Raw genomic sequence first — 12,136 nt, forward strand, 5'->3', positions numbered from 1 at the left:
ACGCTGCCACGGGGAGAACGTGCAAACTCCACACAGAAGGACCGCTCGAGATCGGGGATCGAACCCCTCTTGCTGTGAGGTGAACTGATAGCCAATGTTTTAAAATGTCCGTAGAAAATGTTTTTCTGTGGTCCTCGTATAAGCCAAAGGATGTTGTGCGACATTAATTACACCCTCAATGTCTTGAAGAGACGTGTTGAGCAGCTCTTGTCCCCTGTTCAATACTAAATCCAGTTTTGCTGCAGAACAGACTCAGGGGACAACTTTTATGAAACAAGTAAGATATCATCAAACTGTGTCTCCAATGTCAATTACTGAACTTCAGCAAATCTAATATTGTGTTGCACAAACCTGCGTGGATAACATGACCATTTTATTGTTAAATGATTTGGTGGGAGACATCAGAATTTAACTGTGGAAACCAAATTATCTGGAAATGTCAAAAGTGAGCGCAGGGTCAACGGCTCCATCATGCGTTTTCTGTTTCAGTCGGTTACATTTTAGTCACTAATTATACAGATCTTACCACATGAAGGCGGCTGATGGAGCACGGCCATGTCCTTCTGTTTCAGTGTTGACGGGACAGAGAATGGCAGCGGGACGAGAGGTGCTGTTGTCAGTTAATTGGCGTAAAAATTAGCGCGTATCAATGGTTCGTATTGATGAGTATTTGGAGTCGGCGTTGGGGCACATGAGGCACTGCGCCAACATCATGATTTGGGCCCTCTTACTCATGAGGGGAGGCTGCCTGTTCACTCGCCGGAGACAACAAGCGGCCCATTGTGTGCGTCTGAGTGCGTGATCGTGTGTGTCTTTGTGATGCTGCAAGTGGAGGGTTGAGGACGGCACTGATGGGGAGACTGTGACCAGGTGTCATGTGATGGGTGTAAGCGGACACAATGGCCTCCTGAAGGGGAAAGTAAACAACATTAAGCCTCGTCGGTATCTTCTTCTCCTGACCCCCATCGCCCACCCTCACAGTCTCACATGCCTTCTACAGCTTTGTAATGACCCGGAGCTTCAGGCCGGCCATGTTTGTGTTTCCTTTAAGTCCCACTGAGCATGTCGGACCCCACCCTGTCACTCCAAAAAACTAACTGGATTAACAGAGTACCTATTATCAGTGAAATCTGTCAAAGGCTTTTTCAGGGTAATAATATAGAAATAACATTACATTACATGTCATTTAGCTGACGCTTTTATCCAAAGCGACTTACAATAAGTGCATTAAACCATGAGTCCAAACTCAGAACAACAAGAATCAAGAAAGTACAATTTCTTCAATAAAGTTAAACTACAGAGTGCTATCCGTAAGAGACATTTAAGTGCAACTAAAGTGTTAAACTACAAAGTGCTATCAGTAAGGGACATTTAAGTGCTACTAAAGTGCTACTACGGCTCTACCTTCCCTATTCAAGGTATAGCCGAAAAAGATGTGTTTTTAGTTTGCGACGGAAGGTGTAGAGACTTTCTGCTGTCCTGATGTCAATGGGGAGCTCGTTCCACCAATGAGGAGCCAGCACAGCAAACAGTTGTGACTTTGAGTGTTTAGCTCGAAGTGAAGGAGCTACAAGCAGATTGGCAGAAGCCGAGTGAAGTGAACGGGCTGGGGTGTACGGTTTGACCATGTCCTGGATGTAGACTGGACCCGATCTGTTCGCAGCACGGTACGCAAGTACCAATGTTTTGAAGCAGATGCGGGCGGCCACCGGTAACCAGTGAAGGTCGCGGAGGAGCGGAGTAGTGTGGGTAAATTTCGGGAGGTTGAAGACCAGTCGAGCAGCTGCATTCTGGATGAGCTGTAGAGGTCGAATGGCATTAGCAGGTAGACCTGCCAGGAGGGAGTTACAGTAGTCTAGCCGTGAGATGACCAGAGCCTGGACCAGAACCTGTGCCGCCTTCTGAGTGAGAAGAGGTCGTATTCTCCTGATGTTGTACAGCATGTACCTACAGGAGCGTGTTGTTGTGGTAATGTTGGCAGTGGGAGAGTTGACTGTCGAGTGTCACTCCGAGGTTCCTGGCCGTCGGAGTCGGAACCAACACTGAGTTGTTGAAGTTAATATTCAAGTCGTGGGTGGGAGAGCCTTTTCCTGGAAGGAAGAGAACAACCCTAGCATGTATGTGAATCACAAGTGTACACACTTTACTTTTGCTTACTTCAGGTTTCATTGAAGATAATTATTAATACAGGTATGCAGGTTTCAACTATGTAGGGCTGTATAGGAGGATTATTTTTTACCTATTGCTTACATTTGTGTCAGCGAGCTATAGAGCTCAGATTTCATACGAAATATACACCACGCAATCTTTGAAAAATTCCCAGAAGGTAATTTAACAGCTCACCATCTGGGAAAAAAATGTCTCTTGAACTATAAAAAGGAAAGTTTTTGTGTGAGTTTTGTGACTGTTTCCTAAACCCTGTAGCTCAAAATTACACACGTTCTTACTCTTTTTGTATGAAAATATAAAATATTGGAAAATAATATATTTAATATAAAAAAAGCTCAGTCAGTGCTCTTTGGCATTTTGACGCACGTTTAGCGTGTGTATGGCAGGAAATATTGCAATTGATGTCGTATAAAGAACAAGATGGTCCTCGCAGGGCGGATGGTGATACAAACACTTTCATCCAGGAGACCGATGTTCATGTCAAACTAAAAGTAAATCGTGATATTTTGTCACGTGAGTCAGCAGTGATTTGGACTCGAGTCCCACTTTAAGAGGCACGCGCACGGTTCTGTCTTGTTTTGCCAGGACGGCGTCTCAAAAGAGAGTAGAACAAACTAAAATAGTTTTGGCTTTATTCCAGACTCCATAAATCCTGTCACTAGTAAAAACAGCAGGGACGGACATTTATTTAAAGACTTTAGGGCTCCTACCAGTGTCTGAAGACAGAGCGACTAATTAGCATTGTGGATGCTTTTAATACGAACATCTTAATTCGTATTCTCTGATATCATTCTGTTCGGGTTTCTTCTCTGCGGAGTGACTTGTCTGTAGCTGTTCAACAAAGAATGAATTGACTTCAATTAAATTATAGGGAACATTAGTCTACTTCATAGCAGTGTGTTTAAGCTTCATACTGCAGTTAACCTCGCGCTGGTGTGGATGAACAACTTGTGTGGTTATCACACTCTTATCAGACTTTTGTTTCAAAAAGCTTTAAACAATACCAGCTTGAGACATTAGATAAACTGGAAGACATTATACTATATCTCAATTTCAAAAATATCAATGGTATTATCCTGCCTAAATAAAGGTAAAGGAATAATAATAATACATTTTAATTGCATTTTGTCGGTTTTCGGGCTGCATATTGTTGCTCTTAGGTGAAAACCACGTTTCTCTTATTTTGTGTTATATTTTCAAGTAAACTGCATTAAATGCTTCTTTATGGCTTCAAAGAAGTCCACTTCTTCTTACTAAATGCATGAAAAGACTTATTAAACTGTGTATCAAATGTGTGTCCACGAGACTTAAAGCTAGGCTGTTTTTATCTTAAAACTTTACGTTTGGGAAAAAACGTTTTTGGTTGGACAATGATGATGGACAATGATGAATCAGCAGATAATTCATTGCAATACTTGTTGGAATACGATCAGAATGATAAATGGTGTTGTCCAGTGTTTATAATCTTTAGTTGGGTTGGATTTGACACCATGTGGTGGGCGCCAAACCTCAGCCTTACTCACTAGGAAGTCAATATTTGTTGACAGTGGTCTATTTGGTCTGGATCCACTGTGACAGTCTGCTTAGACACTGTGCATATGTTGAGTTCTTAACCAATTCATCATGGGACCAGAAGAGGCTTCAAACCGCCCGATACGGGTCACTGCAGGCGGTGAAGAATGCAAGGCTTACTGGGCAACTACCAGTACGACCCAGTTGCACTGCATGCCACCAGACTTGTGTATCGGTGAATTCTGTATCGCCTCTTTTAATCCAGCTTTAATTTAAACTTCTAAATCCTCTTTATTTCACCGCATTGATTTACAAAGACGTTTTCTGCCTCTGCTGTCAGAGACTCCAACTGTGAGCTGCAAAGCGAATGTTTCTTTTGACCCCGAACAAAGAGCTTTCTGTTCGAATGATCTTTTATCTCTCGTTCAAGAGGTTTGATTTGGGCTTGGAAGAGAGTCCGACTAGCGACAGACATTCTGTAGAGCTTCTGCGTTTTATGCAAATTGCCATGAAGATTATATTCAGCTCTCTTGTCCTCTCTTGTCCATTTAAGTTAGAGAAGAAAGGCCTTTGTAAATTGTGCCTCTGGCAAGATGGTTGAGAAGAGGAATGACAGCTCTGTGGCTGCCGTTATCAACAGCTGCACCGTAACCGCACGAGACAGTGTAAATGATTGTATATATTGCATGAAGACATCTCCGCACATTTGGGGAGAGTTTATCGTCAGCCATAAACCGGTTAAGGAGGTGAAGTTATTTGACCTTGATTGTGTTTTATTTAGCACCTTTCACAGAAAAAAAGAATAAAATAAATAAAACAGTTGGGCTGCACGGTGGTGTAGTGGCTAGCACTGTCGCCTCACAGCAAGAGGGCCGCGGGTTCGATTCCCAGTCGGAGCGGTCCTTCTGTGTGGAGTTTGCATGTTCTCCCCGTGGCAGCGTGGGTTCTCTCCGGGCTCTCCGGCTTCCTCCCACAGTCCAAAGACATGCTGCAGGTTAATTGATCTCTAAATTGCCCATAGGTGTGAATGTGAGAGTGAATGGTTGTATGTCCCTACATGTGCCCTCGATGGACTGGCGGCCTGTCCAGGGTGTCCCCTGCCTTCGCCCTATGTCAGCTGGGATAGGCTCCAGCGCCCCCGCGACCCTAATGAGGATAAGCGGTATTGAAAATGGATGGATGGATGGATGGATAAATAAAACAATGATGAAGACACTGGATAAAATAAACAATATTGATATTTTCTTTTCTCGGTTAAATAGTGAACAATCCAACTTTAAAAAATGATTTTATTTGAAAAAAAAAACAAGACGGAAGTCTGAAGCTCAAACAGATTTTTTTTTAAATTTTATTTGTACAAATCCCAGAAGGCTTCATATGATTTGGAGAACTGATGGTTTAACATTTCAAAAGCCAAGCAAACTGAGGGGCCTTTCTCTCTCTGTGTGTGCGTCACAACATGGGCCAAAAATACAAAAATACACCGGCGGCTGAAATAACTTTTAGTGGAATACACAATGACCGTCGTGGACCAACTGTTGCGTTCACAAAGTCGATAGGGCGAGACTGCAGGGGGAGTTGGCTGGGTATAAAACAAAAGGGGGCTGCCGTGTTTGGCACCACACAAAGTGATCGAGCTGGCAGGCCCAAGTGTTTTTGTTTGTTTTGAATATGTTGTGAACGGATGATTGAGTGGCGTCTGAGTAATAGCCTGCCATAGCTTGACTCATGCTCCTCTAAAAGCTCCAGACTGCTATTAACTCATCTGTGAGCCGTTTGTCTGGCTCAGTCTCCTCCGACCTGAACTCAACAGCCACCACAACACTTCAGCTTGACCTTTGACCCTTCACTCTGGAGGCAAAGAACTTACTTTCTGCATGTGGCCTTTGATGTTGCTTGAGTAGTCATTATAAGGGCATAGATTTAGCGCGACCATGCACGCACACACACGCACACACACGCACACACACATGCACACACATGTGCACACACAGTACTGTATGCAGGCTGTCATCAGAAACAGCAGTGTGTTAAAGAAATGGGAGCCTCTGTGCGTCGGGTTTATGTGATAGGATGTCTGCACAAGGCTCGGTCATGTTTACTGACCTGCTTTCCACCTCCGGATACTAACGAGACAAAAGATCTAATGATGGAGACTCTGCTCTCTCTGCTGTGTTGAGCAGACAGAGGATGCATGCTGTGTCCACATACCAACAGAGTTGCAGGCCTCACTATGGGGACTCTGGCTCGGCTTGCTTCTTCCTTCCAACGTGCGGTGAGGTGGACTGTGAGCTGTGTAGCAAATCAATTTTGGTTGCGTCAAACATCGGGTTTGGAGCAGAGCTCGTCTGCCTGCCAGACATGAACAAGCGTGAAGAAACAGGCAATTTTCTGCAATTTGGCCTCGGCTACGTTGTTTTCTATCTGCATCGACGGTATGTTATGAGACGGTGATGATTAACTGGGGACTCGAACTGTATTTATATTTAAAGCTGCTCTCATCCATATTTCAAGATGGATGAGATACAGAAAATAGAGAATTCCTCTCCATTAAGCTTTTTTCTTTGCAGCTTTTTACAGCTCTTTGGTTTAGTGTTATGATCCAGAACTTTTTTTTGGTTCACTCTTATTAGTGTCGTTTTCGGTCGAAGCAGGCAGCTGTTTTCAGTGAAAAACCTATAAAACCCCACTTAACCCACCTGCCCAGCACCAAACAGCAGAGTGTGTTTATGTGTGTGTGTGTGTGTGTGTGTGTGTGTGGGGGGGGGAGAGAAAGTTGTTTGGAGGACAAATCTCCAGCAACTCTTAGGAATAAAACAACTTTATCGTCGGATTCAGGGTCTGGGTCATTGCCAGACAGCCAATAGCCGAGGAGCACATGTGGGGTCATTTCTGCCAGTGGTTGATGGACACCAAACAGATCAGAAAGAAGAATGAATAATGGACTTACATGAATATGACTGAATAAATGCTAATGCTGCTGTGTCAGCTGGATGTACAAATAGGCGACCAACACATTCATGACGTCTATCTGCTTTACAAGGTACTTATCTGTTGTTGTTTAACGCCTGTTGTGCTGCTTTCAAGTGGCCAAACATGTTGAACTCCAACAAAGTGAACTCCTGATGTATTGTCTTAAAGGAGGCACATGTCATGTCAACGGGACATCTTAGGACCTGATGGGTGCCTTTCAAGGATTCTGCTATTAGGAGTCCCACGTGTACAGGACATCCAAAGAGAGGACCCAGGGTTGAAGCAGCGCTCCTGGAGAGCTCCTCTGACTGTTCCTGTACTCATATGGAGGACATTAACAACTGTTGTAAAGCTCAGTCTGCTCCCTCGGAGGGCAATCAAGCTTTAATCCTAAACTTTCCCAAGAAAAACAATCAAGGCTTCAGCCACATCACTTTTGGAGTACAGCAAACCTGGAGCACAGATGAAAGAGAGGAACGTTTCCTGCCGTGCACTGGGGGTGCACAGTTATCCGCAAACCTCTTCAGAAACAAGCAAGGGGGACTTAAGCAGGGACTTTCCTTACTTCCCGCACGGCGAGTATATGTCCGCCGAGCGGTACACAAACACTGGAACAACAGACTCCCATCTCGGAGATAGTCCTGCTTTGCAGACTGAAACAAACATCTTTTTGTGCAGCTGAAGGAGGGAGCCGATCATGTGCTCGATATTATCTGTTTATGAAGTTGTAACACAGTGGCCCTCTGTGTTCTAATCAGCAGGGTCGGCCTCAGCAGCCTGTTCTCTTTCAGTGTTGTTTTGTATCTCTAATTGACCGGGAAGAGGAATTCTGGTCTTGCTTTTTAAATTGCTGTATAGAAGGATGCTCTTACCCTTTTTTTATAAATGTAGCATGTATTTTTTTAGAGTGTTTATGTGCACACACTGACAGCTTTAAGACTTTTTTTTGCAGTTGTTTTCTCATCTCAGAGAAAGCAAGAGTAGAAAAGCATTGGGGAAGACGCTCAGCCTTGAGTCACGTGTATGTCACGTGTACGCTCAGCCTTGAGTCACGTGTATGCAATGTGCCTAGAGGTGAGAGGGCGACAACAATGTGGGCTGGTTGCGACACCCAGTGGACGGAGTTGGTAACTTCCCTCACAGTGAGGATTTTTAATGGGACCATACTGAACTGACGTGCATTGGATGATTTATTGATGCAGTTATCACACATGAAACATTATTTGCACACGATAGGATTACAGCAGCATAATTTCTCATTTGTGTTCTTGCTATGATGCCATTCTCACATTTGCACTGAGAAATATGAAACTCCAGCCAGCAGCTGTTTATCTTAGCTTAGCATAAAGATTGGAGACACACACATCAAAACATACATAATTAAGCAAACAGTATGCAATGTGCCTAGAGGTGAGAGGAGTTGTTCTATTTGAACAGATCCGGGCGACCTGTTTATGTTCATCTAAGCTACGGTTATGTAAACTTCAGTCGGCTGTAGTTTCATATTTACCATACAATTATGAGTGCTGTCGGACTTCTCAGCCCCAAAAAAACAACTAATTAAACTACTCCCTTAAAGGTACACCGTTTGGAAGATCATAATTCATTATCATCATCATCATCATCAATATTATTTACAGAAAACACAGAAATATAAAAAAACATCTGAAGCACAAAAACAACAATTTTGAATCCAAATTGAGGAAAAGTAATTATGCAAAAATGCCAAAAGATAACAATGACAGTAATAAAAAAAAGAAAAAGAATAGTTAAGGTCTACAGGAGTCAACACAGCATACTTTAGCCCTTCTTGTGTGATACAACACATATTACAAAAGTATCTACAATACATTCATACATATATACTTAATTATTATACTTAATAATTCATATTTGTAATTCCACAGTTTGAATAACTTTTGGGACACAATAGGCTAATAGTTACTGTCACAATGATAATGCAGAACAACATCACTACAATACTGTACACTTTTCATTCTTTAGAATAATAAATGAGACTGAGACTTGATACTTAGATGTTTAAATACTCTCTTCTTGAGCGCTTACTAGTTAATTCTTCTCCTCATGTTTCTCTCAACTCCTTCCCTGTGTAAACACATGCCATCCTCAGCTCCTTAAAGAAATATGACACACACACTAGACTAACATTTGTATATCAGTTACACCTGTGCCCTGTGTTACCTTGAATTTCCAAAGAACTTGTAGCGGCGTTGTAGCGAAACTACATCCAATCATCTGTCTCCAAACCCTCACGCATGCCGTGCATTATATCTCGAGTCGTATTCTCCTTTCACTGTGGGGGCATGCCAGAAAGACTTTTCTTAGAGAACAGGTGATGATATACAAATGTTACTGCTGTGGGTGAAGTGTTCCTTCAAACAAATCCCGAGAGGCTTGTTCGTCTGGTGCAAACTAACTGGCCTGGCCCAGCTGGTAGTTCTCCGCAGACTCCGAGATGGTGACGGCCTTTATTCTGGCTATACGGTTCAGGGAGCTGCCCTTGTTTGTCTTGCGCAGGGAGGACAAGCGAGTGCGGAAACTCTCGCCGGAGAAAAAATAAAGCAGTGGATCGAAGCACGAATTGGAAGCGGCCAGGCAGAGCGTCACCACGACAGACTTCTGCATGGCCACCTGCTCTGCGCACGTGGTGTCCTTCCGCAACAGGAAGCTCAGGTGGACGGTGCGCTGCACGTGGTACGGCACGAAGCAGACCAGGAAGGTCAGCAGGACAATGGCGATCATCCGGATGGCTCTGGTGCTCGCGCCCTGCTGTCGCCGGGCGGAGTTGGTGCGCGACAGCAGGGCGCGGATTATGCCAGCGTAGCAGACCAGGATGATCAGGAAGGGCAGAGCAAAGCCCATCACCACAGACAAATAGTTCAGCGCGACTAGTTTCGACAAACCTTTACCGTTACCACTTGGAGGCTCAAAGCACTTGGTTTTCTTTGTGATGGGGTCAATTTTCTGGCCAGACATCAGGAAGGGCGAGGTGGTAATACAGATGAACACCCAGATACCCACGCACACCAGGCGAGCGCGATTCTCTGTCGCCAGCCGCAGGTTCTGCACGGGAAAGACGATGGCGATGAAGCGCGTGACGGACATGGCAGCCATGAAGTAGATGCTGCAGTAGAGGTTTACGTAGAGCGCGTAGGAGCTGATGCGGCAGAGGAAATCGCCCTGGTTCCACTGGCCCTTGTTGACGTAGTAGAGGACTCTCAGCGGCAGCGTCATGACACCCAGCAGGTCGGACACGGCCAGGTTCAGCATGTAGACGTGAAAGGGTGAGCTCTGGCGGTACGTTTTGATCAGCACCGCCAGGGCGAAGCCGTTCCCAAGCAGGCCCAACACGGTGATGAGGGAGTAGGACGTGGAGTAAACCTCGTTACGGAATTTGTCAATGTGTTCGGTAGAACATTGGGTAAAGTTTCCCTCCGCGGTGCCTGTCAGATTTGACTCCATTGCAGGTCACTCTGCAGAGACAACGGAGGAAGGGCACAAGAGAGCATGTGAAGGACAGGGAAGAAACTATTAGAACACTGGAGGGTGGGGACTTTGATTGTTGTCAAATACATTCTGCTGATGAGAGAGAAACTCAGAAAGTAGTGTTGGAGGATCGTAGAAAAGTATGAACGCATAACAATATAATTAAGTGTTTGTGGTCAACAGAGGAGGAAAACACCTGGAGACCATGTTCCTGGTTCAACCCAGAGGCCCGATCAGGTAGTCCGGTGTGCTTAATAACAGAGACTATTGAATAATGTGACTTTGTAAGCTGTAATACTTTGATACTTTCATGAGGAGGATGTTGAAGGATCGTAGAAAAGTATGAAAGGATAAGAGTATAATTCTTTTTAGTATAACCATTAAGCATTTAAACTGTTTGAATTAAATTTACGGTAAGTCATTTATACTGCATAAGACGCTATATGTTGCATAGTCTTTCCTGTATAGCGGGTGTTGTGGGGTCTCCCCTGAGGATACATGAGACAATATTACCACAAGGCAACAAGCCCCCAGTGGTCGACCCTCGAGACAGGAGGACATGTGATGAAGAGCCCTTTGTCTGGACAGAAAATCTTTCCGTTATTTTTAAAGAAAAATGGATTTAATTAGCGAAGGAGAACAATCAGATTTCCCCCGCCTTGAGGGGCTGGGACAAGGCTACCAGCTTCAGAGTCCGGATGACAGAGCCTCCGGTTAAAGAGACTGGCAGAAACTTCTGCTATCAGAAGACTGAGATTTTACAAGCAATATATATTCTCAAGGTAAAGGAGCTTGTTAAAGTCCAGTGTATATATATATATATATATCATTAACTTGAAATTGTTGTATGTGAGTATTGCAGAGTGTCTAACACGCGAGCGAATTCCAAATAGAGATTGAGAAAGTACTCATTTGATAACGGTTGAGACGTGTTACAGCCTGCCGAGTGGCCCGGGAGCAATAGCTGTAAAAAATAACCTTGAGAAAACCAATAACGCATTAAGAAAATCTAACAATGTGGCTAGGGGGTGAGATAAAAGACTGAAGGCTTATACCGATACCGATGAGGGACCTTATTCTCTCCGGGATCACTCGGATCAACCGACGGAGTACCACTGCGTTAGTGCAGAACCTCTGTTGCTCTACAGTACACAACCTTTATGTCGTTGGGTGACAAAGTTCCTGCTTCACATCTGGGTGAGAAAAGACAAACGTGCAACCAACTTCCATTCATCTGTGCATCAGTTGATGAATTGGCATGCTCGTTATATTCACCGGCAGCCTACACTGAAAATACAAAAATGCAATTCAAAAGAACTTTCTTTTTTCCTCTCTCTGCTGTTAATAATTAAAAAGGCATCCGGTGATCCAGAATGTCATTCACGTTGCTGTAATCTTGTTTGTCTGTGCCGCCCGCTGCACTGAACCGCTTGTGTGTCATGCTGGCTGCCTGCTTGCATCGTCTCTCTTGTTTTGGGTTTTCAGTGGCTGCCTCAGAAAGAGCTTAACATGTGCTCTAATGCTGGTTGTGACATGTTGCATTATAAGTAACAGTCTGTCAGTTACATGCCCCTTGACAAAAGTGAGATGCATGTCTGATTTAAAAACCTTACCTCTGTATTCCTGTCTGTGGTGGAGAGTTGCAGCCTGTCGCTCTGCTCTGGCTCGTCTGACAGATCTTGGATCAGCGGTGGGAGGAGACTGCTGCAGGTGGCTACTTCATCTCAGCCTCAGTTGTTGAGGAGGTTTTCTCTTCATCTTCTACTCCCTTCTACCAATGACATCATCAACCGTCACGGCCACACATGTGCAGTAAACCAAAAAGAGGGCGAAAAAAAATAGAGAGGTGCATTAACATGCAGAGTTGTGCACATGTTAGTTGGTTGCTCTGAATTTGAATAGGCTTTTTTTTTTTATTGACTCAATATTTTTAAATATAAACGACATTTAAGATGAATCCTGATTGCATCATTTA

The 12,136-nt window shown here is 44.1% G+C and overlaps 1 protein-coding gene across 1 annotated transcript; it reads right to left on the reverse strand.

The window, feature by feature from the left end:
• Positions 1-7,886: 7,886 nt before the first annotated feature.
• On the reverse strand, positions 7,887-11,934 carry cysltr1 (cysteinyl leukotriene receptor 1). The gene is made up of 2 exons (XM_034543480.1): positions 11,775-11,934; positions 7,887-10,148 (listed from the first exon to the last, which is right to left on the reverse strand). The coding sequence occupies exon 2, from the start codon at positions 10,135-10,137 to the stop codon at positions 9,088-9,090; it is 1,050 nt and encodes a 349-aa protein (XP_034399371.1). The 5' UTR covers positions 10,138-10,148; positions 11,775-11,934; the 3' UTR covers positions 7,887-9,087.
• Positions 11,935-12,136: the final 202 nt, after the last annotated feature.

This window comes from Cyclopterus lumpus, chromosome 10, assembly GCF_009769545.1.
Source record: "Cyclopterus lumpus isolate fCycLum1 chromosome 10, fCycLum1.pri, whole genome shotgun sequence".
Taxonomy (NCBI): Eukaryota; Metazoa; Chordata; class Actinopteri; order Perciformes; family Cyclopteridae; genus Cyclopterus; species Cyclopterus lumpus.